This window comes from Alligator mississippiensis, chromosome 9, assembly GCF_030867095.1.
Source record: "Alligator mississippiensis isolate rAllMis1 chromosome 9, rAllMis1, whole genome shotgun sequence".
NCBI lineage: Eukaryota > Metazoa > Chordata > Crocodylia > Alligatoridae > Alligator > Alligator mississippiensis.
In genome coordinates this window covers 15,415,741-15,441,806 of record NC_081832.1, presented here as the reverse complement: position 1 = coordinate 15,441,806, position 26,066 = coordinate 15,415,741, and the positions used below count along the sequence as shown (strand labels likewise).

General features: G+C 39.1%; 1 protein-coding gene across 19 annotated transcripts in view; it reads right to left on the bottom strand.

The window, feature by feature from the left end:
* Positions 1-26,066, bottom strand: part of ZMYND8 (zinc finger MYND-type containing 8) — a 110,870-nt gene that overhangs the window by 30,009 nt on the left and 54,795 nt on the right. For 15 of the 19 annotated variants that reach the window (XR_002089457.2, XR_001373753.3, XM_019484544.2 and 12 more), the window contains 9 exons: positions 23,248-23,396; positions 15,876-16,094; positions 13,864-13,977; positions 9,159-9,251; positions 8,214-8,301; positions 7,477-7,532; positions 5,954-6,031; positions 4,703-4,818; positions 2,940-3,421 (listed from right to left, as the gene is read on the bottom strand). Coding sequence is in view for 17 of the 19 variants with exons in the window: in XM_019484544.2 (XP_019340089.1) it covers positions 2,940-3,421; positions 4,703-4,818; positions 5,954-6,031; positions 7,477-7,532; positions 8,214-8,301; positions 9,159-9,251; positions 13,864-13,977; positions 15,876-16,094; positions 23,248-23,396 (1,395 nt within the window). In the remaining 2 variants the exon portion in view is untranslated. The remainder of the gene's footprint in view (positions 1-2,939; positions 3,422-4,702; positions 4,819-5,953; positions 6,032-7,476; positions 7,533-8,213; positions 8,302-9,158; positions 9,252-13,863; positions 13,978-15,875; positions 16,095-23,247; positions 23,397-26,066) is intronic. The other 4 variants (XM_019484550.2, XM_019484553.2, XM_019484545.2 and 1 more) reach the window with 1 other exon arrangement.

The window sequence follows — 26,066 nt, the reverse complement described above, 5'->3', positions numbered from 1 at the left end:
CTATAATGAGAATGTTATTTTTGAGACTATAAGGGTTAAACTTTTAAAATTAAATCTTAGATTCTGTTAAGAATAAACAACACTGGCCCAGCTGGTTTGTGTAGACAACTAGATTTTCCAAACCTTCTCCCTTGGTTTTTCATGCATATTTTTCAGAAGAAAATTGACACGGTTACAACAAAGAATCACAGTCTTGCATTTTTTCCCATTCTCCATTCATGAAAAGTAAATACCAGCTGACAAAGGGCCAATAGGAAATAGATAAACTGACACAAACAATAAACTGACATCAGTTCTATAAAATAAGACAGTCTAAAAGCATCTCCCCATCTGAACCACTCACAACATGGTAACTTACCCATTTGCTATCTACAGAAATCCCTATCCAGAAGTAAAAAAGCTATCAAGAAACCAAGCCATGATTTTAAAATAACCCTGGAATTATCTCAAAAGATGTGTTTTTGGCATACTGTCCTATTGTCAACCACCTATTTTTGATCCATACTCTGGTGTCACCCTAAATGCACCACACAATTGTTAATACTGCCAAAGGAATGGTAACCTAAATACCTATTATTGCAGTAATGTATTATTGTTCAGGTATGTTGCATATGACCCTGTGAATGTCTGGCCTTTGGATTCAGAGCAAAAACAAAATGCCACACTAAAGAGGAACAGCAGCCCCAGGAACACTCAGCAATGCAAGTCAGGAAAAAAATCCAAAGAAACTTAAGAAGTTCTTGAGAATCTGCATCACTGGACCTGAGAGGAGAATAAGGCCAACATTTCTTAAAAGCAATATACCTGGCCATGTGACAGACGGACACTGAGGTTGTAGCTTCAAGAAACACCTTGCAAACCTCATATTTCTCTCATTTTCTGATATACCAGATCTAATTTCTGTTGCCTGACATTTAGCCTCCAAATGTCTAATAACTGTAACCAGTATGTACATAAAACCAATTTAATTTCTAAAGTTATGCAATCCTCATGACTGAAAAAGGTGCTCTTTTGTCTATGTTTCCAAATGCTTTGACACTGCATAAGATACCAGTCAAAGGTTTAAACAGCAAATATTATGTTCAAAGTTTCTGCTAAAAATATTAAAATAAGTTGGGAGTTATCTCTGGCACTGGATCTCCATTTATTTGCGTCTCTGATGCAAATAAAATGCCCAACATACTCCCACTGAAACCATTCCGCCTCATTTATAAAATGGCATAAATAGCAAGAGGGGCCAAAATATTTCTCATTTAAAAATGTTATTTTCAAATACAAACATGTTTATTTACAAAGACAAATACTTCACAAGAAGTGAACTTCCTAAATCTGCTGCAGAACAAAGTTTAGGGTTCTGTTTTTAAACTTAGAGCATAAACATAGAATAAAAATAAAACACATAAAAATATACATATTACAATTTCTTATATGCCTAGGATTCAGAAAGGTAGCAATTCACAAAGCAATGAATACACTCTACCAAGTACTAAGCACTAGTTCTGCTATCAGCATCCCTTCTCCCCAAAGCAGTTGTTCTCATCGTTTTTGGATTTTAGACTCAAGGCAACTGTCATTACATGCCTTGCAAAATTGTCAACTCTTAGTTTTCACGCATTTCATAACTATGAAAAAATAGAAGAAAGATTCTTCTTTTGAAAAGAACTCAGAAAGAGCATGGCAGGACAGAATGTTTTTGATACTATATATTCCTGTTTGAAATCTCTGGGTTTATCTCTACTGAAACTATAGGAAAAAGGGATTCTGAAAAATCAAGCTCTCCCAAGGTACTTCAAGTTGAGAAATCATAATGGTAGCAACTAAAACACCCAGTCATTTTGAAAATCTTGGCCAATGGCTGCAGCTACAGATGCTATTTTTGCTGAAGAGAGCTCTGGTATGTTAACTTGATAGTACCAAAATGAAAAAAAAAAAGTGTGTTAACCAACTTGTAATAAAATCACATTTGAAAATATTTCATAAAACAGTAGAATCCAGATTTTTCTTAAATAGGTGGCTTGCAACCCATTTAATTTGTAGTGTGTTGCAAAATGAAGGTTAAGCCACTCAGCTGATTCTGCAGTTTTATTTCAAAGGTCACTGCTGCTCCTATCAGTAGGAGCTCCTCAACGGTCCCACACAACTGCTTTCATCAAGCGGGATAAGGATAAGGAGCCTAAAACCTGCAAAGAATTCTACCCTACCCATTTTCAGACAGGGCTAGAAAAATATTTACCTTGAATCTATCAGTGTAACGATTCATAAGTGGGGGGGGAAAAAGACAAAGATGGGTGAAGAGAATTTTTAGCTAAAAACTATGACTGAGCAACGTATTGTCCAAGAATCAAAAATATTTGCATTCACTAATCAATCCTCACAACAGGAAGATAAAATCATCTCCATTTTATAGATGAAATATTTACGGCCTAAAAAATATTAATTGATCTGCCTGAGGTGACAAAGAAAGTAGGTGGAAGAGCTGTGCATATCATTTATTCCTGCTATCTCCTGGCTGTATCCTTGAACTACTCTGCCATGTTCCTTCTTACCAAGTACAATTCTCCAAGCACAGTGGGACTCCATGTTCCTGTCACTTTACTGACTTCAATGAAGTAACGTGCTGACCAATCAGGCTAATTCTGATTCACACCCCTTATTGTTAAAGCTCTCCTAAGAATGACTGTCAAGTCTCACCTGAGTATCTCCAGTGACAAGAAGCTGTTTTGGCATCAACTCCCACCATGACAATTATAAAATACTCTTGCTATTTAAACTAAATTTTCCTGGCCAATTTGTAACATTTCTTTGGCTTGCTGACCACAAAAAATTAACTGGTGCCTGCTGCTATGCCTTCTTTGCAAACTGACTATACAGAAAGCTCATCATTATTGTATTTAATAAAACTATTTCAAGTACAGAATTGCTAGTTCTCCAGTTTTTACCTGTACTCTTGTCAATAAAGTCCATGGACTCTTCACTTGCACTAAAGTGGCTGGAGCTTGCTTTTTTCTCTGCATCCTGTTCAACATCAGATCCAGTGTGAACTGATGAGTTTGTACTCATTGGTGACCGTGGCATGTCTGTCAAGGAAATTCTTCGACCAGTGCTACTGCTTAGCATAGGTTTGCTCATGAGAATCTTGGGTGATGCTGTCATGTCGAAGTTCAGTTTGATTTTCTCTTGCTTGTCTGTCTTTGCAGTTCCAGCAGATGGGTTTGCAGGGTCTAACAACATTTGGTATTGATTATTGGGAGTATATGGTGTCCGGAAAGGTGCGTAATTAAATACTCCAAATTTTCTACGAATGTTATCAACATAAACCTCCATCTCTTGCATTGCACTGTTGAAGATGCTTTTAGTCTTTTTCACAGAAAAAGGAATTTCTTTAGACATGAGGTAGCAATTATTTATTGGAACCCAGGCCCTAAATACAAAACAATATAATGAAAAGAGAAAGATACATAATTAAATTTCATGTTGTAGATTTGACATGGGTAATTTTTAAGACAAATTCATTTACTTTATCATAGTATCCCCCCAAAATGTATACCATATTTAAAAAATGATCGTGCATGCCTCCTTTCTCTTTAAAGTAATTACTATTTAGTGAATAGATAACATATGTTTTAGATTTTCACTAACTTATTTCTTTTGGTAGAATAATGAATCTGGTGACATTGGCTGCAATTTACATGACATTCCTAGTTAAAAATTCCATCTAACTGTGAAAGATCCCCTAAACAACAAACTTTAAGTACAGTCATGTTGGGGTTGGGAGCAAAGTAGAAAAGCCTGTCAAACAGTTTTTAAAATAACCTTCTGGTAGTAGTGGCATGGCACATTCTTTAAAATGTGGAACTGTATTTTTACACTGCATTACCTCAAAAGCAATGGAATGATGTAGCACTAGCAGCACAAACTCAGCAACAATGTTTGAAGAGATTTTTTTTTATTGGTTCCATATGGTTGTTCAACTCTATACCCACTGAAGACCATAAAATTCCAGGACTGCTGACTTCTTTACACTCAAAGAATTATGGCATATCCTCATATAACCCTATAGATTCACATTTTCAAATCTTTCAATTCTATACCCACTGCTAGTCATAACTGCTTCCTTCACCAAGCAGATCACTGACAAGCCTAGAAAAATGTATGTACTATACTCCCTTCAGAGTAAAACTGGCATTTTAATTGAGGATTCTGGAATCTACACTTCGCTATTTCAGACAGAATGATATATTTATTGTACAATGGCCAAAGAATAGGTACAACCATTTAACAAGCATGTTCTACCTCTCATTTTTTTCAAAGTCTCTGATCTTAAGAGCTTAGGATTTATATCTGAAGGAAAAACCATTTATTTTAAGATGCAATAAAATGCTTATTTTAACATAGGCAAGAGACAGTTAAACTCAGTGCTACAGGATGCAGTTTGGTTGGTACAAAGAAGCATCTACGAGAATGTGTATTATGCTACTCTAGCAAAGACAGATCTTACATTCTACAGACGTCATAAAATTTTTAACATGTATACAAGCTACGTGATACACACACGTATATATATATATATATATATATATATATACAGAGTCTGTTAAGAGTTAAATGTGCATAGGCTAGATAATATTAAGTACTTAGAGTACAGAATTACAACACTTTATTAAGTGCAGCCCATTCAGTCATCTTGACGCTGAATTCCCACCTGTCATGTTGGCCAAAGAAACGGGCATCGACTTGCCCATCTTTATCCCTCAGTGCTTTAGCAGGCCAGAATGGAAAGCCTTTGAGTTTCGCCCAGACCAAAGGATGTGGATTGCTCTAGAGGAAGATGCACAGCACACAGTGAGAAAATATTACAAGCAAAATATTATTTTTAAATTTCTGATTGTGTGATTTTGGATGGTATTTATTATTTAGATTGCAATAACCCAACGAGTACAGGGCACTTTGCAAATAAAAGCAAGGTGCAGACAAACTTATTAAAAGATTATTTTCATGAGTTAATCATTTTTCTATGAATTGTAACTTATAGCTGTAGGCACCTCCCAACAATGAAAAAAGCATTCAGACTGAATAAGGAAAAAGTAATTTAAGAGTCTGAGAACTTAAATGTCAACCAAATGTAATATATTTACAAGAAGCTATAGTAAACCTATCAAAATAATGTAGATTACAATAATTTTTAGTAGCACTATACCTTTGATTACACACATTCAAAACTAGATTTTCTAATACTCTTCTCATTCTTTTTCCCACACTAATGTGTTTGCTTTATTCCACCTAATATGGACCTTTCATTCTGCAAACTCTCTCACTTGCACCGAAGCCAAGACAGTTTGGGAACTGGGCTCTCATTCTATACATTTCTGCTTGAGGTCCTGGTTTCTATTTCTCTTGTATGATATTAAAGATAATATCAGCATAAGGCAGACAAATTATTAATAGAATATATTTATAAACTAAACTCAGATTTCCAAGCCCACACGTGGAGAAATGAACATTTATATTTTATAATTCTTACCCTGCCTTCGAATACCACATACAAACACAGATAACCCAAAAGCAAGGATCATATCTTTGAGGGAAGAGGTTGACAGTTGGCAACCTATGTAACCACATATTTCATACTGTACATATAATTTTAAAATAAAAGCACAGTCTGATAACCAAGCATCTCTGATAAATTTTATGACATGCTTCGCAAAATCTAACTTCGGGGTTTGTTTCCTAGAGCTGAAAAACTTGTCTGGCACTCCATACAAAATATCTCAGCTTTAGAATTTCCAGATCCACTACAACCACAATCAACTGTAGCTGTTCCCCTTGCTGTAAGTCACTCACTCACTACCCAGAGAATTTTAAAACAAGAGATGTAAAAAGAAAAACATATTCAGAGACAATTAATACAAATGTTCTTTCTTTCTTTCAAGGAAGTATTAACTCTTTGACTTACACAAGGCTCACAAAACCAGTTTTCTCTTTTTTGGCAAGCAGCTAAATAACATTCTGGACACACTTCAATTTCGTTCATCTGCAAAGAAAAAGTGAATACCAATTGCAGGGTCCAACACAATCTAAAATGCAATTTAGAAACATTATTTTTTTTTGTCTGCCCAAGATCCTGGTATTATCAGAAGGAACATGTGCAGCCACAGAATCATGCTTTTTGTCAAGTCATTGCAACATGGTTTTGAAGAGCAGCTACCATCTTCTCCATGTCTGGCTGAAGACAACAGAATATCTGACATGTGAACTGCACGTAAAATACACTGCAGAATTATGATAAAATATTAGTGGAGACAGAAGACATAGTGTGATTAAGCTTAATTTATTTCTTCTTAAATTAAAACTATGAGAAACTGACTTTTTAGCTAGAATGAAATGTCTCTACCCATTACAGATGCAGTTTAAAAAATATATATTCATATTGTGCATTACTCTTCATATTGTGCTTTATCCCATGAGGCATTTTAATGACAGAAATATAATTTCAATTTAAGGAAGAAAATCAGCATTTAAGATATGATATTTAATGCATAATCAAAATTTATTTTAAATATATTATTTAAAAAGAATTATAAGAGTAAAGATTATGCTTCTAATTTATACTATAGAGAATTAACAAGTTTTCAAGGCTTCTATATCTGAATCCAAGACATTGCTGACGCAGGGGTGTGAAAAACCCTGGTTCAGAGAGACAAAAAAGTTCAGAGACAATTTGCAACACTGAAATTATGGCTGAGAACAGAAGTGACCTATTGGAATCATTTAACTATTGTGCACCTATTTACCATGACTTCATAGGCAACCTTGGTAATTGAATCATATTAATGTATGTATAATTCTGAAAATTTTGGCCCCTGTACTTCTCTTCTAAATGTTCATTTAGAATATGAATTTACTATAGTAGCCAAAGTCCTCCTATTTTAACGCCTATTATCCAAAATCCACATTCGTGATCACACAAAGTCAAAGAGACTGACTTTTATATAGCAGGTGTCATAATGAAAGAAATCTGAACACTGCTCTTGCATTAATTATGAAGACTCTAAGAGAATATCTTTAAGTGCAAGAAAGATTCCAGAAAGTTTAAAACAAATTTCAATTAAAGAAAAACCATTTACAACTTTTACACATTATGACATTTTCAAAAATATTTTCATCGACAGAGGGAGCGTCTACACATGCATGTACTGCACACTAAATTACTGCACAGTAAGTGGTTTTTAGGCCAGCATCTACACATGTAGCCGATAAAGCGCAGTAACTAACCAGATGTAAATTTGATACCTGCATGATGCAGGTATCAAATTTACGCCCAAGTTGATGTAAGCTGCTAAAGTTACTGCGCAATACAGGTGTGGACGTGTAGACACGTGCCTGTACCGTGCAGCAATTTTCAGTTACTGCACAGTAATTGTTCTCATGTCGACACACCCAGAGACAGGAAAATTAAGTTAACTGGAGTACACATACCTCATGCTCACAGATTTTGATTATAACTTTTGCTGTTTGTGTCAATTTGTGATTTCCTAAAGGAATGATACAGAAAGAGGATTATTCAAAATAAATGTCCTAAAATCAGATTAAAATTTACATTTTTCTCTGAAACAGTTCATTGTTCAGGTAAATGAGATCCTTTTCAAAAGGAAGAACATTTAAAAAGACATTTTAGAAACAGTATATACATGGTGCTTGTGAAAACAATAAGCTGCCATTTCTTCCTTAAACTCAAGCATACCATAGGAATGGCTATGTGAAAGGTTTTCAAGGCCTTTCCTTAGATTAGTTTGTATTGGGACAATTATGTGATGCTCCCTTTGGAGTCAGGTTTCAGTCTGGAATTCTCTCTGTTCCAGCACTTACAGAGAAACTGTTCAAATGGCAGTGGAAACTGCAGTGCGGAAGTACTTCTTCCAAGAGAGGCACAGAGTATAGTATTTCCTCATTTAATAACTTTTATAAAGCCCTACACTCTGAATGATTCAGTCTCACATTTGATGCTGAAAGTTTTTAGAGTGTGGTAAGAGAGCATCAGAACAGGTAATACTTGCTTCTACTATCCCATTCTCAAAGCACGCTACACTTCTTTGTTCACTAGTTACCAAAAATATATTTTCAGCTTTTACCAGCTCTGAATCAGGAAACTGCTCTGATGTTATAGATTTTTTCAGTTTCATTTTTCAGGAAATAAGTAAAAGCTTACTACTTACCCCCATTGTAAATAATGCAGTTGTGCAAAATCCATTTGGCATCAGCCAAAAATGCTTCAGTGCAACCATACATTTTTTTTTTAACATTCTGCAAAAGGAAAACATTAGGATAACATCATAAAGCAGATAAAACTTCCGGGTGAAAGTCCCCTTTCCAAATCAACCACCCAAATGTTGTCAGAATCAGAACAGTCAATATATTGATGTTATAAAAATGTCCCAAAAGTAAACGTATTATCCAAGTTATTAAAATAACATGGCATAGGCAGCGTTAAATCATTTTCTTTCAAATTAAAAAAGTGGATAATTCCCTATTATGGTGTTTACAGGCTATATAATACTTCTATGCAGAAAATTCAGTCCATGATTTTCTCTACTCTCCTATTTTCATTCTGCAGTACTGGCAATTTCTAGCTTAATACACCAAGATAGAGGCAGAGGTTTTAAAAGTTACAGAATTTGTAAGAGAAAAACAGGCTGAATTCGTGAGTCTATCCATTGTACACACTGAACTTAAAAGCAAAAAGATTTTTGCTAGACAACTCCCTATGTTGAGGGAAGAACTTGGATACCACAAAGCTAGTGAAGAATGGTAATATCACCATGAGGCACCACCTTACCCTATGACATAAATTAAAACTCTAGTTTATGATAGGGCAGAAAACATAGGTACCACAACTAACTCTTCGACCAACTTCTTTTTCCACTGCAACCAAACAAGGCTCAGGCACATTTGCAGACTCAATACCTGTATATGTCCCCAAAAAGTAAGCCCATGTCCTGATAAAGGCAGGAAGACTCATCTGCCAGTTAAATGATCTTAGAAAGAGGTAACAGTAACAAAAATCAGTACCAATACAGTTTTTAAAAAAATGCTTAACAATTAAGACAATCCAACTTAAGCAATTAAACCCAATGTAGGTTTTTCCCTTTCTACAAACCAACCTTTTCTAATGTACAAAGGTCCATTGGATGAAAGATATATTCTGCATAATCTGGGTGCTGATCCAGTGAAACTGGCTTTTGAAATGGCTCTGTCTGTTAAAGAAAAAAAAACCAAGCACACAACTCGTCACTATGGAACAGCTTCACCAATTCAGCATTAGCAATTTTTATCCTGAATCCTACTACCAACAGAGACAACAGAAGTCCTTCTTTAAGGGTAATAATAATAAAGCTTGATAAAGAGGAAAAGAGCTACAACATAACAGAAGGAACTTAACAGAATCACTTCATTGAATATTCTGTTCAACAGTCATGAGCCTGGATATTTTTTAAGCAACCGGAGACACAGTTCACACAAGTTATGATTTTTCAAATACTGATGAAGAATTAAAAGCAAAGGTTTATATTTTGATGCACTGTTATGTACAGTATACAACACTTAAAGTTAAATTCTTTCTTAGCCCAAGTGAAATACTACTGCTTAACTAAGACAGTAATAGTTTAACTGGGATAGCAAAAATGACTTAGAAAAACAGAACTGAACCACTTTAATGCCCCAGGTCAAATGCTGCTACTTACTGCTAACCAGCATCAGGCTAGCATTATCAAGATCATTCAGGAAGTTGGTGGTCCTAAATGTATCCCACTGAACTGCAAGTCCATTTGAGGGAATGAATCACTGGAAGATTTTTCTCTTTAATTCCTTAAAGAACCAATAGGTTTACTAGGAATGAACCATAGGAATAAGAGAACCATATCAGGTACAAAACAGCATTATTTTAATCGTGAATTTTACTGTGTGAGAAAAAAAATCTTTAGATTAGGTTATCCTAATTAGAAGACCTGGATGATATTACTAAGTAAAGAAAGCATTTTGCTGTTGATTTCATTTTCTATGTTACGATAAACATACATCAACTATGATTCTTCAAATAAAAAAGCATAATCAACCCTCCCAGTTTACCTTTAGAAGTATTGTAATGTCTTAATAAAAGGTGTTAATCAAATGCCCAAAGGGAGAAATACCCAAACTGTATTAATTCGACAAAATCTTCCCAATTGTGTTTTCAAAATCCCTAGATTGGGTGCTCTTTTGTAAACAAACAATAGACTTTGCTTCTGAAAAGCAGCCGTTGGAATTTCAAATGGCTCATTTTAGCAGCACAAGATTTACAACTCCAGAGTAAAAAGACTTGGAAAGGACAGAACTCAGCAGCATTCAGATGCTAGTTTTCCTAGGAACTGCCATTATTGTTTTGCTAAAACAAATACCAAGGAGAGGTCAGAGTTGTTAAGAATCTATGACTGCATTTCCTGTCTTTCTGTACCATTATTTACTGTATTACCAGGAGCATGGAGATGTATTTTGTGCTCACTCTCCAATTTCATTTGTTTAGGAATAGGAAATGAAGTTGTTTAATAAAGGAATTGGGGAAAAAAAAACTACCCCCTCCCCCCCATTTTAGTGTTTTCACCACCCATGCTTGAAGTTCACGTTAAGTCCGCAGAATGAATACGGATGAGAGGCATGTTTGAGAAAGTTCTAACCACAGAACAATTGTAAAAGATGCAAAGGTAGATTCTTGGGTGGAACAAAAATGTGACAGAACAATCTTAACCCTAGATGGTTTCCACTGTTAAACACTATAACCTGGCTGGATAAATGGGGCTACTGGTAGCTAGCCACAACTCTAAGGCTAGTTCTCCGTTGTGCCAAGACCTGAATCACCCGCAGCTAGCCCTCGGATTGGGAAAAGATATAACATCAAGTTACTTCTGGTTCATCCCACCCATCCTGTAAATTAACAGGAGCAAAATGCAGTTACAAAACAGTTTTAAACCCAAGTAAGTATATCTATACTGCAATTTGTTCTTGGTTAACTATGTAATGCAAGGCTGTCCACAAGCATATCCTCTGTGAAGCTAGGCTAGATTAGGGCTGTCCAATTTATGGATGGCGGGGGGGCTGCATATTCCACAAGCCACACATATGGCAGATGCACCCTCAGAATCCCTCCCAGCCATGCAGGCAGCCACACTTTCCCCCAACTGTGTGGGCAGCATGAGCAGTATGGCTCTTCTGTGCCACGCAGGGAGCCTGGCTTCCCTTCACTGGGAAAGCAGTGCAGTCTCTCGTTTGTATGTAGACTGAGGGCGAACTGGCACCTTCTGGCTACACACAGAACACAGGTAAAGCGACTGTTGTCCAGACACACAGTGCAGGCAAGCCACCTTTCGTTTGGCTGTGCACACAGAACAGCCAAACTGGCTTCCCTCTGGCCATGTGGACAGCAAGAATATCCCAGATCCCCTACAGCTGCATGCGCACCGTGAGCAGCCCAGTTCCCCAGCGCACGCAGCCCAGCTGCTTCCTGCTACACAGGAAGAGTGGACAGCCTGAATCCCCTCCACTACCAAACAGTGTGGTCTCCCTCCTTGCCACACAGGTAAATCTCTTGCTGCGTGGATATCCTAGATCAGGGGTAGGCAACCCCTGGCACGCATGCCAGAGCATGGCACACAAAAGCATTCTGCTTGGCACTCATGTCTTGGGGAAAGAGCAGGGGCTGTACTGCCACAAGAATCAGACCCCTTGCAGTTCCCCTGTCATCTGCCCCTGGCAGGTCAACATCTTACAAGTCAAGGTTGTGGGTGTTTTTTGGCACCCTGCTCAAAAATGTTACCAACCCCTGGCCTGGATCTTCTCCTGTTGTGCAGGAAGCACCTTCCTGCTGCTTGGCCCTGCCCTGTCCCCAGGCGCTGGAGCAGGAAGGAGAAGCTGGAAGAGGGAGGGAGAGTCTGGAGATTGCTGTTATTGCTACAGACAGGCAGGAGCCCAGGGAGCCGCATTTTAACCCCCTGCAAGCCAGGTGCAACCTGCCAGCCACTAGTTGCATGGCCCTGGTCTAGCTGCTAGGTTCACATTACACATGTAAAGAAAAAGAACAAGCCAAACTGATATAAAGTATATACCAATCCACCATTCACTACATGTCCACTTAAACTAATACAACTTTGTGTTTAGACCATGCTTACAGCTAGAGTGATAGCTCTAGAGAAATATCAGAACAGACATTCTCGTTCCTAAAACATATGAAAGTTTAGACTGAACAGAAATTGGTGTGTAAGCTCTCAACACACCAAGGAAAGCTTCAAGTAGTGTCTAGAATAAGAATGTTTTACCAGTATGTTACGCTAGAGAAGTGCTCTGAGTGCAGGGAAAGCTTGTCCTGGCAAAGCTTTGCTACAGTAAAACCACTAACCATAAGTAAACAAGCCAAGGTAAAAATGCAGTTTTACCATTATTAACTGTACGTACACTGGGGGCTGCTGCCACTGCAATTGTATTGGTCACAGTTCATACTGCTTCAGACTCCTGAAAGCCTTGTGATGTAGGCATGCCCTCATTCACATTCAGTGACTGAGAAAGTATGAAGGGCATGCCATAGTTTCACTGCATCTACTTTAAGAGCTGTTAAAATGGTAAATGTAATCCTTCATCCAATTTATTCTTTGATGAACCCCAATCCTTTTTACAACAACAATACAACACAGGAGGGCTTAATCATACAGTTGAACTGCCCTGGAATTCATAAGTAAGTTGCAAACTTGGTACCATCCCAAGCTTCCAGCATAACCTTAGACAAATCACCTATGGCAATGTTTCTCAACCCGTGGGTCATGATGACCCAAAAGTGAAGAACATATGAAAGGGTCACAAACAAACTTTAAAAATTGATTCTTCTTTAAAAGAGAAAAACATGGGAAACCATAATTTCTCCCTTGCAGGCTGGCAAAGTTCCAGCTTGCAAGGGGCTGCTTGCAGCCCCCCATGCGCCCACCCCACCCTACACACCCACCCTTGCCCCCACACAATGGGGGGGGCGGGGCTGGGGGCAGTAGGTTGGGAGTGAGGGGCACTGGGCCAGGACTGGCAATTGATGTTTACAAATGGATCGTGGCACAAAAAAGGTTGAGAACCACTGACCTAGGGTATTTATATGCATGTTCCGGGGGGGGGGGGAGGAAAGAAGGGGCGGACTCTGAGCGCTGCTCTAATTAAAGTGCCCAGAGTGTCATGTGTATCAGCGTCCCCATGCTGAAAAATGGTAGCAAGGATGCTTTAACTAAAGCTCGTCAAACAAAGCCCCCCGCCACCATTTTCAGCATGGGGATGCTGATACATATGATACTGGAGTCTGCTGAAGCGTGGTATTTACCACGCTCCAGCAGACACGATTGAATTCTCTCCGACGTGCTAAAGCAGCCTCACTGCACGTGTACAGGCGCCCCAAATGTCTCAGTGCCTCAATTGTTTTATCTATTAAATGGAACCCATCGGAAAAAGTTTGCCTGGAAAAGTTCATTGGTATTTTTTAAGCATTTGGAAACTAATGTGAATGCCAAAGAAAACTCTACAAATAAAATATGCAAGCAAGGTAACATTATACCACAAAGCTGTACTGCATTAGAGCAGAGATGCTTTCTATCTTTATTTCAGGAAACCACCAACAGTCTGTTCATCAAAGTCTATAGTACTGCTCTTTGATATCCACTACCTAGAAACAAAGGAAGTGCACTAGCTACCTTAAGAACACATAGAAAAAAGTAAAGCAAGCTAGAACCAAAAATCAACCAAAGGAAATGAAATACACATGATTACATCATATATAAGACCCCCAGCACCAAAAAATATTTTCCTTACCCCTGGCTGTTTCATTTTCTGTAGTGCAAACTTGAGCAAGTATGATAGCTGTTCAATGGTGAGCATTGTCATAGCTTTACTCTGCGTTTCTATGCATTCTGCTACAGTAATTTTCTAAAAATTAAGATTACAAAATATTTAATCAGAAGATATTTCTAGATGACTATCTTCCATAACTCTTTAACAACATAATATCAAGTAGGTCTTATGAAAACAATAATCCTGACAGTGTAACATTCAGGTATTAATTCATTGCTTAGAAATGTGTTTAAATCAAGGTACCATTTCTGAATAGAACAAAAATGCAGGAAAAAGGTTAAAAAAAGTATATCTATTTCCCATTATATTACTGAGAATGAATGTGTAGAGTACTTAAATTCCCAAATTTGACTTTAGGCTTATTATATGGCAAGTGATTGAGAAATTCACCTGGATTCTAAGGCAGTAAATTCTCAAGAGTGGTATGTGGGATTTATCAATATTAATTCCATTAAAGATAATGGGATGCTATGCATTTAATTGAATAACTGAGAATGAATGGCTAAAAACTTCCTTATTCCTGTCAAAAAATAATAATACCCATTTGTTTATACAGGCCTTATAGTACAATTTTTCAGTGAAAAGTTGATCAGCCCATTACTACAGGAAGCACAAATTAAACTAGGTAACACTGCAGAACATTTTCAGAATTGGTGGTGCTAAATGAAGGGATCACTCTTTGACGTGTTGCCTTCTCTAGAGACAGGAACCCAAAGAAAGTTGAAGATATAAAGTGAGAAGGCAAATAAAAGCTAGACAACACAACACGATGTGGAGGAAAGCAGCAGATGACCCCTGTTAGGGTGCACCGATTTTTTGGGCTGATACTGATGACTGATTATTAACCAGTCATATTGGCCGATACCAATCCAATTGCTGATATGCAGCCTGGCAGCTTGGAGAGCAGCATCTGGCTGGTAAGTTGTGGGGGGCTAGGGGAGAGGGTAAAGGGCATGGTGGGGTCAGATCAAGGCCCCCATAGTGAGGGAGGAAGTGGGGCTGGGGCAGGCGCAGCACAGCCAGAGTGGGGAGGAAGGAGTGCAGGATGGAGCCACGGGCAGTTCATCCAGGGCAGGTCAGCTCCTGCTGCTGCGCTCACCCTGGGGGAGGCATGCGTCCCCTGGATCTGTGCATGGGGAGAGGGCAGGCTGCCCACTGCAGGCTTGGGGATGGAGGCTGTCTCAGCCTCTTCCTGGCAGGGGGGCTGAGTCAAGGCTGTGCTCAGGCCAGGTCAAGCAAGGCGGGTGGCAGAAGCACTGTGAATGGGGCTACAGTATGGGCTACGGCCACTCCAAAATTCGCTGTAGCCCCCCTGTGCAACACTGCCACCACCCACCCTGCCCCAAGCTCAGCCGTGCCACCAGGAAAAGTCTGGTGCTGCCCCCAGTCCCGAGCCTGAAGCAGGCAGCCTGCCCTCACCCTGCACACATATCCAGGGGGAACGTGCCCCCCATGCCTCCCCCAGGAGTATGCACAGCAGCAGAAGCCTTCCCCTGCCCCCTCCTGGATGAGCTGCCCGTGACTTTGCCCCACACCCTGGCCAGGCAGCACCTGTCCATGCCTCAGCCCCACTCCTACCCTCACAGTGGGGGCCTTGATCTGCACCCCACCCTAGGTCACTTCCCTCCCCCACAGACTTAACAGCCAGACACTGCTCTCCACATGCTGGGCTGCAGCTGCATGCATGCACACAACATTTAATCGGTGACATTATTGGCCACATCGTACAAAAAAAGCTGGCTGTCGATAATGTCAATTTTCCTTTTATCGGTGCTGATACGATATGGACCAATATACTGGTGCACCTCTAGCCCCTCTTTTATACTTATCCTTCTGCCAACTTTCCCAAGATGCAATCAGAAGAACAGAAGGTCAAATAAAGCCAGAGGAGAACAAATTTTGGAAGGTGATGATATCCTTTGAATCTCATGAACAACACAATAGACATAAACAGCACCTCATGCCAAACTAACCTCACATTCTGGGCAAAACCAATCCCCCTCTGGTTCCGCTGTCAGTTTCAGACACTTAGCATGATAAACTCGAGGACAGAGTTCACAGCAGAGGACTTGGCCTTCCCGATGACAAACCCAGCAATAGAAATCATTCCGTCCATCCTGTGGTACAACATCAACAGGGTCTGTGGTGAGTGGCTGCTTCATATAGTAAAACGGACCATGTCTTAGTTCTGACTGAAATGTAGGCAAGAAAGACAGGTTTGGTTTCAAAACAAATTTTCATTTTCAAACAATAATATTAATAATAAAAAGCAAACATCAGTTTACAGAGATCATTTAATATTTGTGTGGTACAGTATCCTGTTCATACACAACAGACATTCAAAACAAGTTTAGTATTATATATCTGAGTATAAAGTAACTCACACACCAAATTTATGACTAAAAATAGGCTGCGTAAAAGCGAGGACAGGAAGTGCAGGGCACAATAATGAGGCTAGTAAATGTTTTCATCTTCAGCACAGAAATATGGCCTGCAGAAGCTGCTAATCCCAAAACATATTATTCCAATATGTTTGGAAAATGTAAGACTTGTAGGCTCCAAGTACACCATTGCTGAAAGAAGTTTTCAGCAACAAGTCTTCCTAATTGAAACCGAAAATACTTCTGTGCTGGCATAAGTCTGGCACTGTCAACAGTGCTTCTAAAATCGCGCCCTGTATGATCAAATTGATTTCCAATGTTTACTAGTTCTATTTCAAAGAGCAGCTTAACGTTCCTGGAAAATTGGGGGGGGGAGAAATGTACATTCCTATTAGAAATTATTCTACTGATAGAACTTAATTTTTAAGCAGTTTATTTACTGTTATTCCTCATTAGAAGTCAAGTCATTTGGGGGAAGGGAGGAGAGGGCTTACAAATAGTCACTCCAAACATGACCAATGTCAAATAAGCCACCAGCCTTGTCAACTTAGACTATAAATCTTGTCAAATTTCTAAAACTGTTAAAATTAAGTCTAATCACTTTTTAATAAGAGACTTTTCCAAGGACAAATTAGGTGATGCAGGAAGTAGTTCTCTTCCCTCCAGGTCATTCCAACTGAAGTTGTTTTCTTCCAAAGATGTAGGACATAACCCTTAGCCATGAAATACCTCATTGTGCTTTTGACAAGAACAGGGGTATTAACCACACTGTTCCAGTCAAATTCTAGTTTATTTAATTTTCTGTCTCCTTAGAATATTACTGAAATTTCAACTAAAAGGTACTTGTTTTCACCCCAGATAAATGAACCAATATAGTATCCCTGCTGCTGTCTATTCTGTCTGCTGTTGTAATGTTATAATAATAATAATATAAAAGTTTATAGATTATGAAGGGATTTAGGTTGTAACCGTGTTGGTCTAAGGATATAGGCAGACAAGGTTCCTTGGGTGAATTTGATATCTTTTATTAGACCAACCTAAATGGTTGGAGAATAGTTATTAAGCAAGCTTTCGGGTTCAAAAACCCTTCGTCAGGCTAAGGAAGCTGCAGCAGTTGGTGTGTGCTCTTCCTGGATGGAAGATATAGATTATGAATACATAGTATCTAGTAAGGTTCTATGAAGTGCTAAGGACTGGTACACATAGCATAAGGTTTTATATGCACTCGGAATTTGTTACAATATTAACAATTTACATCCAGATAATGTTATTGTGTATGCCATGTATTGTATACTGACATGGGTCAAATGAAAGCCCAAGTGTGAGAAAAAAAACCTGTAAAATACTCTACTGAGGTATACCCACTTTTTATGCAGTAGTAGGTTCCTCAAGTGAAAAATCAAAGCTATCTTAGTGCACGCACGGGAGGCAAGTCATCAACTGCTGACAGCAGTCCAAATTCCCAATGTAATTAAAGTATATTATAGCTTATGGAGGGAAATAAGTAGTTGATCCACATTAACCTCCTAAGCATCATAGATACTATTTCAATACAAATGTCCTTAAAAATCCAGGCCATAGGAAAACGTAAGAAAAGGAGAATTAATGTTTCAAAGCAAAATAGTTTTCAGAGTTTTCCAGGAGGTGTGGGTGACTAGAAACTGGTATTACAGGGCTAATGTCTTTTAAACATCTATCACTTTACATCCTCTGAGCCAAGCTGATGGACTGAATTAACAGGTAAGAAACTTTCTCAATGCAAAATAAGAGACTGAATAGCTGAAAGGGAGGCTCATTTGCTTAGAAAGCCCCCCTTTACACACTTGGTTTCTGATCAGGGCAAAAAATGCATTAAAATTCAGCATTGAACAAAGAGGAGCTTTCTCCTGAAGAGCTTCTGGGTATATACAGAAGTGTTCTATGCACATTTTACAATGCTGTAATTTAGAGCACTTTTTATAGTACTATAAAGCTATAGCACTCTTAAACATGACAGAAGGTCAGTGTTTGATGGGAGAGGGGGTGTCCTCTGAGCTTCCCTGCACTTTCCAAGCTAGGAAGCAGAGTGTCATTCACAGCCTCCTGAGGCTTCTCCACTGGTCAGAAATGTTACCAGTATACAGAAGTTATTTAAAGCACTGTAGGTTGCTAAACTGCTATAAAATACAGAGCTTTAACCAAGGGTTAATTTAAAACACTGTACCCGTTTTTAAAGTGCTGTAAAGCCATACATTTCTGTTAAGTCATTGCAATAAAGTACTTTAAATGGTGGAAAAAAGCAACTTCTGTAAACTTCCTTGCTTCTCTGGAAAGCAGCTTTCAACACGTTCCTAACTAGTTAATTCATGATTAGGTAGCTAACGTTTCGTTTTTAAGAGTCTCTTGTTTTCATTGTGTACAGTCTACAATTAAGTTAACTTTACCCAAATAATAAAATAGAAGAAAGAAAAACAGTAATTTTTATTTTAAAAATTTTGAGAAAAAAAAATACAATTGCTTTAAAGTGTTACTGATATTCAGGAAAATGACCTGCTACCTGCACATTTACGTAACTGCACAATTATGAAACAGTCTTCTCTAATCTTTCAATGTTTTTGGATATGTTTTCCACTTCCATAACTCTTTGCTTGTATGCAACTGAACACTTGAACATTTGCTGATATCACCCTTTTGACTCACAAAGTTATATCTATAACATATTGAACTGTATAAGCCCAGGTTAATATTAAGCAATTCTTATCTTGAAACATCCTATATCACTTTTCCTAATTTAGAAGTGGTTTGTGAGTATCTTTAAAACCCTATGGATATCTGCACTTGGAATCAAGATGAGTTCAAATCAATTAACTGTGTCTAAGTAGACGTTTGTACATCACGTACAAGAAAATCTGTCTGCCTATACAGGGGTTTTTATGACTTCAAGAGGAGTTGCACAAGTGTAACACAAACACGTTTTTAGACATTTCAAATTAGCCTGTGTTAGTAAATTAAATGCAATTTACAAAAATTAAATAAATTTAAAAAAATAAATTGTGCCTTTTCTTGCCTGCTCATGATGGATAAGAAAAGGCTGAAGAAAATACATCTGCTTGTTTTTTACATTAGAAATTCAAATTCAATTCAATTCTTGTCTACCTTGTTTCTTTTGGGAGAATTCAGTGTTAACTGGAGAATTAGCAGCTTCATGATTTCAGAGAAAAGAAGGAAGTGAAAAATTATTTTTGGGGGTGGCGGAGAGTTTTTTATTTAGGTTTCAACAGCTGTTTTATTTTGTTTATATATTTTTTTAAATGCCTAAATAAAATCTGGGAAAATAATCTTTTGTTAGAGAGTCTACGTCAGAGTCCCTAACTTTATGTATACACTGCAATCATGGGGTATGGTTGTAGTATGTGGGGCATATCCTACTTTGCATGGCCTAGCTAGTTGGTACCAACAGCAGTGAAGCTGCAGTGTACAGATTTCAGTGGAGACTTGTCATTGAGTTAGTAAATAGGGTCTCAGGAGACTTATATAATCTGTGCTAAAACCTATATCACCACAGTTTCACTCTTAATGAAATATTGAGTTACAACAAATTTGGGGATGCCTATATATTTTGCAAACACACTTCTGAACTGTGGCAAAGACATCTTTAAACAAAGGCCTTATTGGAACTAAAGAAATATACTGCAGCAAGGCTTGGTCTACAGAGAGACTTTGTATCAGTATAACTGTTTTGCTTTGGGTGTTACTGGTTAACTCAGGGGTGGGCAAAATCCAGCCCGTGAGGCCATTCTATCCAGCCTGCGAGGCCCCTAAAAATTTAGAAAATTAATATTTATCTGGCTTTGGTTCCTGTCAAAAAAGACAGGACCCAGAGGAAGCCCAGCGGGCTCCCACAACAGCAGGGCCTGCCCAGCCTTGCCCCACCCAGCCAGAAGACCCAGCCAGGGCTTCTGGCCTGGGATCATGCAGCGGCCCCAGCACTGGAACCTCAGGTAAGGGGGGGGAGGGCAAGGGAAGGAGCCCAGGGAAAAGCGTCCCCTCGCCCACACCGTGGCTGGAGCTCCCCTGTTGTACCTGCTCGCAGCCCACGCGGGGCTGTCCTGAGCAGGCACAGGCAGCCCCACGTGGGCTGCGAGCAGCTGCAGTGCAGGGCGCTGGCCATAGGGTGGGGGAGGAGCCACATTTCCCACTCTCAGCACCAGCTTGTAACCTGCCCCTGCTGCCAGTCTGGGCCCCATGCCGGCTCCAAGCTCACCTATTGGAGCTGCGCACGGTGGCAGCAGCTGTGGCCCCCCCACTTGCCGCACCAGGCACTGCTTGCTGGCCCGCGTTTGTATGCTGGGCAGCCCAGAGGCAGTGGCGGCAAACACTGCACAGCGTGGCAAGCAGGGGGGCCACACCTGCTGCCGCCACGGAGCAGTCCCAATGGGGAGCTCGGAGCCAGCACAGGGCCCAGGCTGACACTGGGGGCAAGTTACAAGCTGGTGCTGAGCACGGGAAAAGCGGCCCCTCCTCCACCCCGAGGCTGCACCCCATGCCACAGCTGCTTGCAGCCCGCATGGAGCTGACTGTGCCTGCTCAGGACAGCCCCATGCAGGCTGCGAGCAGCTGCAGCAGGGAGCACAGGCCACGGAGCGGGGGAGGGGCTGCTTTTCCCTGCACTCAGCACCAGCTTGTTCCCTGCCACGGAGCAGGAGGTCAGGGCTGCATGCTGCCCCCCACTTGTAACGCGGGGCTGGGGGGCACTGGGAGTGAACAGGTGCACGGGGCCCACACCAGTGTCCTGGGGCCAGCACCAGCAGGGCCCAGAGCAGGACAGCAGGAGCACAGGGTCCCAGCCAGCAGGGGCTCTATGGATCCAAGCCAGCTCCCCCCTCTCCTTGCTGGTGCAGCCCAGCCCAGTTCCACAGACCCCTGCCAGCCTGTGCCCCACCGGTGCTGGCCCTGAGACGGTGGTCCCAAGACATTGGGACGTTGGTCCCAAATTGGTGAGCAGGGGATGGGGCTACCCATGTGGACCTCAACATCTTGCCAAAACTGGGTAAGTGGTCCTCTGCCTGAAATAATTGCCTGCCTCTGGGTTAACCAGTGAAGTTAATATCAGTACAATCTTAGCAAGGATGTAGTATTGTGGCAAGTGTGCCTTCTTATATAGTTTATTCCCTCCATATTTGGGAATAGCTATACCAATATAACATACTTTTAGATTAATATATTCATCTCCAAAGTAGGAGGGACTTAATGTTTTAACTAGAATTAGAGCTGTAGAACTTTGTGCATGTCGGTGAAATCTAAAAAAACTGTATTTTTTTCTTCAGCCATAGCACATTTGAAAGCAATGCATTTTCACACATAGAAGTGCTCCAAACATACACAATTATATAATCTATTATCTGGATAAAATTAGAAATATTTTCAGCGAGATTCAATACTGGTTTAGTGTGATAAGTGTTTTTGTTATCATGCATGTGGTCCATCCTAACACAGTTGTCAGGATGAACCACATGCATGATAACAAAAACAGCATTAAGATGGTTCAAACAGTCCTCCCACTGATGTCACAGCATTGAAATTAGGGTACTTCAAAACTTCCTAGAGTTCACTGCTCCTAGGAGCTGTGAAGGGATAAAACTTCATGGGTAAGCACAAACAGTGTGAGCATACTTAAAAATTTGAGTGCTTAATGGATGCAATCCCACTCATTCAATGAAAAACAGTTCTCTAACACAGATAATAGCATACATGTTGAGAGTGCTTCCCCCATTCGCATTTCTGAGAAGTAATACCTTTAGGAAAATAAAAAGACCAGATTGGGATTTAGGACATTTTTAGTATTTCCAAAGTAAAAAACAAGCAGAAAAGATGCACTTAAAATTCCAGGGATCTATTTTGTAGCTGTGTTGGTCTGAGAAAAAAAGAAACACAAAAAGCTCTCTAATAAAAGATAGCATCTTAAAATTCCACATATCTTTATTCTCCCTTATACACCATAAAATAGTAAAAAGGGCATAAAATCACTCTTCAAATAATCTTTACGGATTAATAGAAAACGTGATTAAGTTACATGGCAATAGTTCACTCTCAGAGTAACCCAGCTATATAGTCAATAACTGTCACATCCAGACTGACTACAAAGCCACATTTTGTCTCAACAAAAAGAAGAAAGGAATAAAAAAAGTCAGTCTTTTTGTAATTAAAATTTTGGTTTTTGGATCCACCTGCTTTAGGAAAAAAATAGTAGTTCACACACAAAATTGAAATGGGCATCGATGAAGGGAAAAAAACAAAGCAAAACAATATAATCTTTAAAAAATGCTTTCTACTGCAACTTTCTCAAGGATATTTTGCATAAAAATCTATTTTTTTTAAATATCCTCAAATCAGTCCCTGGATTTGCTCCCGGTTGTCATGAAAATCTCAGTCTCATAATTGTGCACCTGTAATTTAGACGTCACCTGTACACAGGCAACAGAAATGTACACATTGACTATGACACTTTGATTCATCTAGTTTGTTTCAGAAATGGCTACTATCTGGTGATTCAAAAGAAGGGAAAAAAGTATCCTTCAACTCCCTGACAGAACCCTTAACCATTGTAAATAAGAATGAGAATGAAAAGTAGAAATCCTTCTCAATCCTAAAGTATACATTTCCTTATTGGACTGTATGTATTACTGTTACTAAAAGGATCATATCCACTAAAAATATTCTGCTGTTTAATAATACTTGTAGTGTATTTATTAATATCTCCCTTCACTCAGAATTCCATATATGGACAACTAGTTTTATGTTTCCTGCTTTTGGATTTTGCAGTATCCTTTACTTTTTTGCCATTTTGTCTACTCATTGCAACCAGCCACTACAGACTTGCTTCCTGCAGTACAAAGAAGTTAAGTAAAGTGCTTCTACTCAGTTGTCACTGCATCCTTCATTATTTTGTATACTAGTATCACATCAAGACCATGATTGCTTTTACCTGCTCTTTATTATTACTGTTCAATAAGCCAGGTTTCTTTTTCTTTTTAATAGGACTTGTTGATGCATCTTGTGGGGAGTGGCCATTGGAAGAGTGTGGAGGGCTAGGAAACTTTCTTTTTTGTGCTGTTCGTTCAGCAGAGCCAGGATCTATAACAAATACAAATAACACATTTAAAGAGTCCATAATACACTTCCTGAAGTGTTTTCTGAAAATTAATCCAATTAAGGTTAGATAGCTTTGTGGCTTCCATTTCTTTACTGTTTCACTGAACAGAGCAAAATTTCTTTCAGAGAAAGGAGGGACAGCTACAGTGCCATGCATGCTGTGAAGAAAGCTCTATATTTACATTTGAAGCTAAAATTTAAAATGAATATTTACTGATTTCTATGAGGAATTCTACTCATGCACCTCTCACCTTAATGTTAATGACTGTTAAAATACATAAACAATATATATATATATATATATTTCAGGGATAAAGTTTAGCAGTGAGCTGTTCCATACTACCATTATACCTTCTAAAGTTTAAAAAGCAAAGATTCTATGTTGTTTGCAATTCCTGGTTAGATTACATCACATAACTCAGTAGGTAGTTTTTGGAAGACAGGAATATAAAAAAATAGCATGGTAATATGTAGTTAACAATGAGGCCAATTTTTCCTTTTATTCCCTTTATTTTAATAAACTCACTGACTTTTATTATTAAGGGGGGAAAAAAAAAATCACATTTTCTCTGCCCCTTTCTCTCCCAAAATCAATGCATGTATGTCATGATAATATCTCAGCAACAAAGTAATTTAGTATCATAAGACTTTCTGAAGTATACTCTATTGGTAGACTAGCGAACTAAGGTACAGAAAGAAAAGAAATTTGGCCAACGTTATACAGCTAGTTAATGGCAGAAGTGACTAAAGAACATCAGCGTCTCTGCTCCTACCACCAGACAACACTCCCACAGAGTTCCTGCTGACTGATGTTCAGTTTCAAGCTATTTCTATTCCTAAACCGTCAAACTAAAGAAACATTTTGAAAAGACTCTGCCCCCCACCAAAGAAATCTAGTAGCTATCCTCAGTGAAAGTCTACCTTATTAAACATCAGTTCTGCCTCATTCTTCTCACTGAAAGACAAAAAAACCCCACCCCTCCCCAACCAAGTATTGAAAGAATAATCCATTCCTACCAAACAGTAGGTAAATCCTTTGAGATTAAGTTATCTGTTACATTTGTTTTAATTTACAAGCATTTTGATACAGGGATTCATTTTTGGTTTAGAAAGAGTTAAGAGCTTTGTTAAAGCTACATCTTGTATGAAATGATTGGATCATGAGTCAGGAAGACACTGCAAAAAATAAAGCAAGACAGGAATATTTTCAAGTTTTTTTTTTCCTTTTAGAACATTTAATTATTTCTAATGAATATGGAAAGTTTGGCTCAGTTATAAAGAGTTTACAGCCATTTTTAGAAAGGACAATTAAATAATCAGTTGTTGCGAACAATCAGACCTCAATGAAATAGTTTTGACAAACCAGATATGAATGCTAAATGTTGATTAGACTTAATTTGACACCTGTACAACTTTCCCTTAACTCCTTAAATGAACACGCACATACATAGGAGCACAACACTAAAAAAAACCCAGTAAAATTATTGGGGAACTTTTTCTCTACATCATTTTTAGTCAGAACCTCTTCTTCCAATAAATTCCTACCAAATTGATACAAATGATTTCTAACTCTAAGCAATTTTGCTGATTTACATAACATACCAATAAAACCAGCATTCTTAACTCAGCCTTATTGTAGGACCTGTGCAAATACCAAAGGACTGCAACAGTTATGCAGATTTATATAACCTTATTTTGCATATCAAGTGACAGAATTTGTACACCGTGCCACATGTTGCTCATTGGCATTAATCCAACATTCTGTCCCATATTTCTCATTCTTGCCCTGAAACGGGACAGATTTTTTTTTACATTTGCAGGATTAAGAACTAGCCTACATTTAATATTTTGCTGAAATCACATGCCTAATTAACATAGCTCTGCCCTCAAAAACTTTATCTTGATGCAAATATAGTGGCAAAACTATTCTTTTACTGGTATAGCTTGAATAATTTCAGGAAATGGTATAAAATGCATCTTTACTTGACACCAGACAACACTGGTATAAATAGACTGTTGCAACTTTTATCTGAGTCTAATTTGCACAAAATTATTCCAACCAGGAGATCTTACAACACCTTCAAGTCTCCTGTGAAATATGAATTTTTATTTCCACCTGGGAAAAATTTTACAATCTTTGCATTCTCCCATGCCTGAGGAAGGGTGTGTGTGCCTGAACGCTTGCAAATAAAGAATTTTTTTGCAAATATCTAGAGGTGCATGGACACATTGGTTCATCTCATATCAGCACCAATAAAAGGAAAACTGACATTATCAGCAATCAGCTTTTTTTGGCTGATGTGGCCAATAACATTGCTGATAAATGCCACATGTGTGCACACAGCCACAGCATGCACATGGACAGGAATGCAGCCTGGCAGCTTAGAGAGCAGCCTCTGGCTGGTAAGTCTGTGGTGGGGAAGAGGCAGAGGGATGGAAGGGGGGGCAGATCGAGGTTCCCACAGTGAGGGAGGGAGTGGGGCAGGGTCAGGGCGGGGCATGGTACAGAGCTGCAAGTGGCTCATCTGGAGGATGTGTGTGTGGGGGGGTGTGGCTTGGCTCCTGCCACTTTGTGCACCCGAGGGAGGCATGGGGGGCATGTTTCATCCAGATCTGTGCACAGGACGACAGCGGGCTGCTGCTGCAATCTGG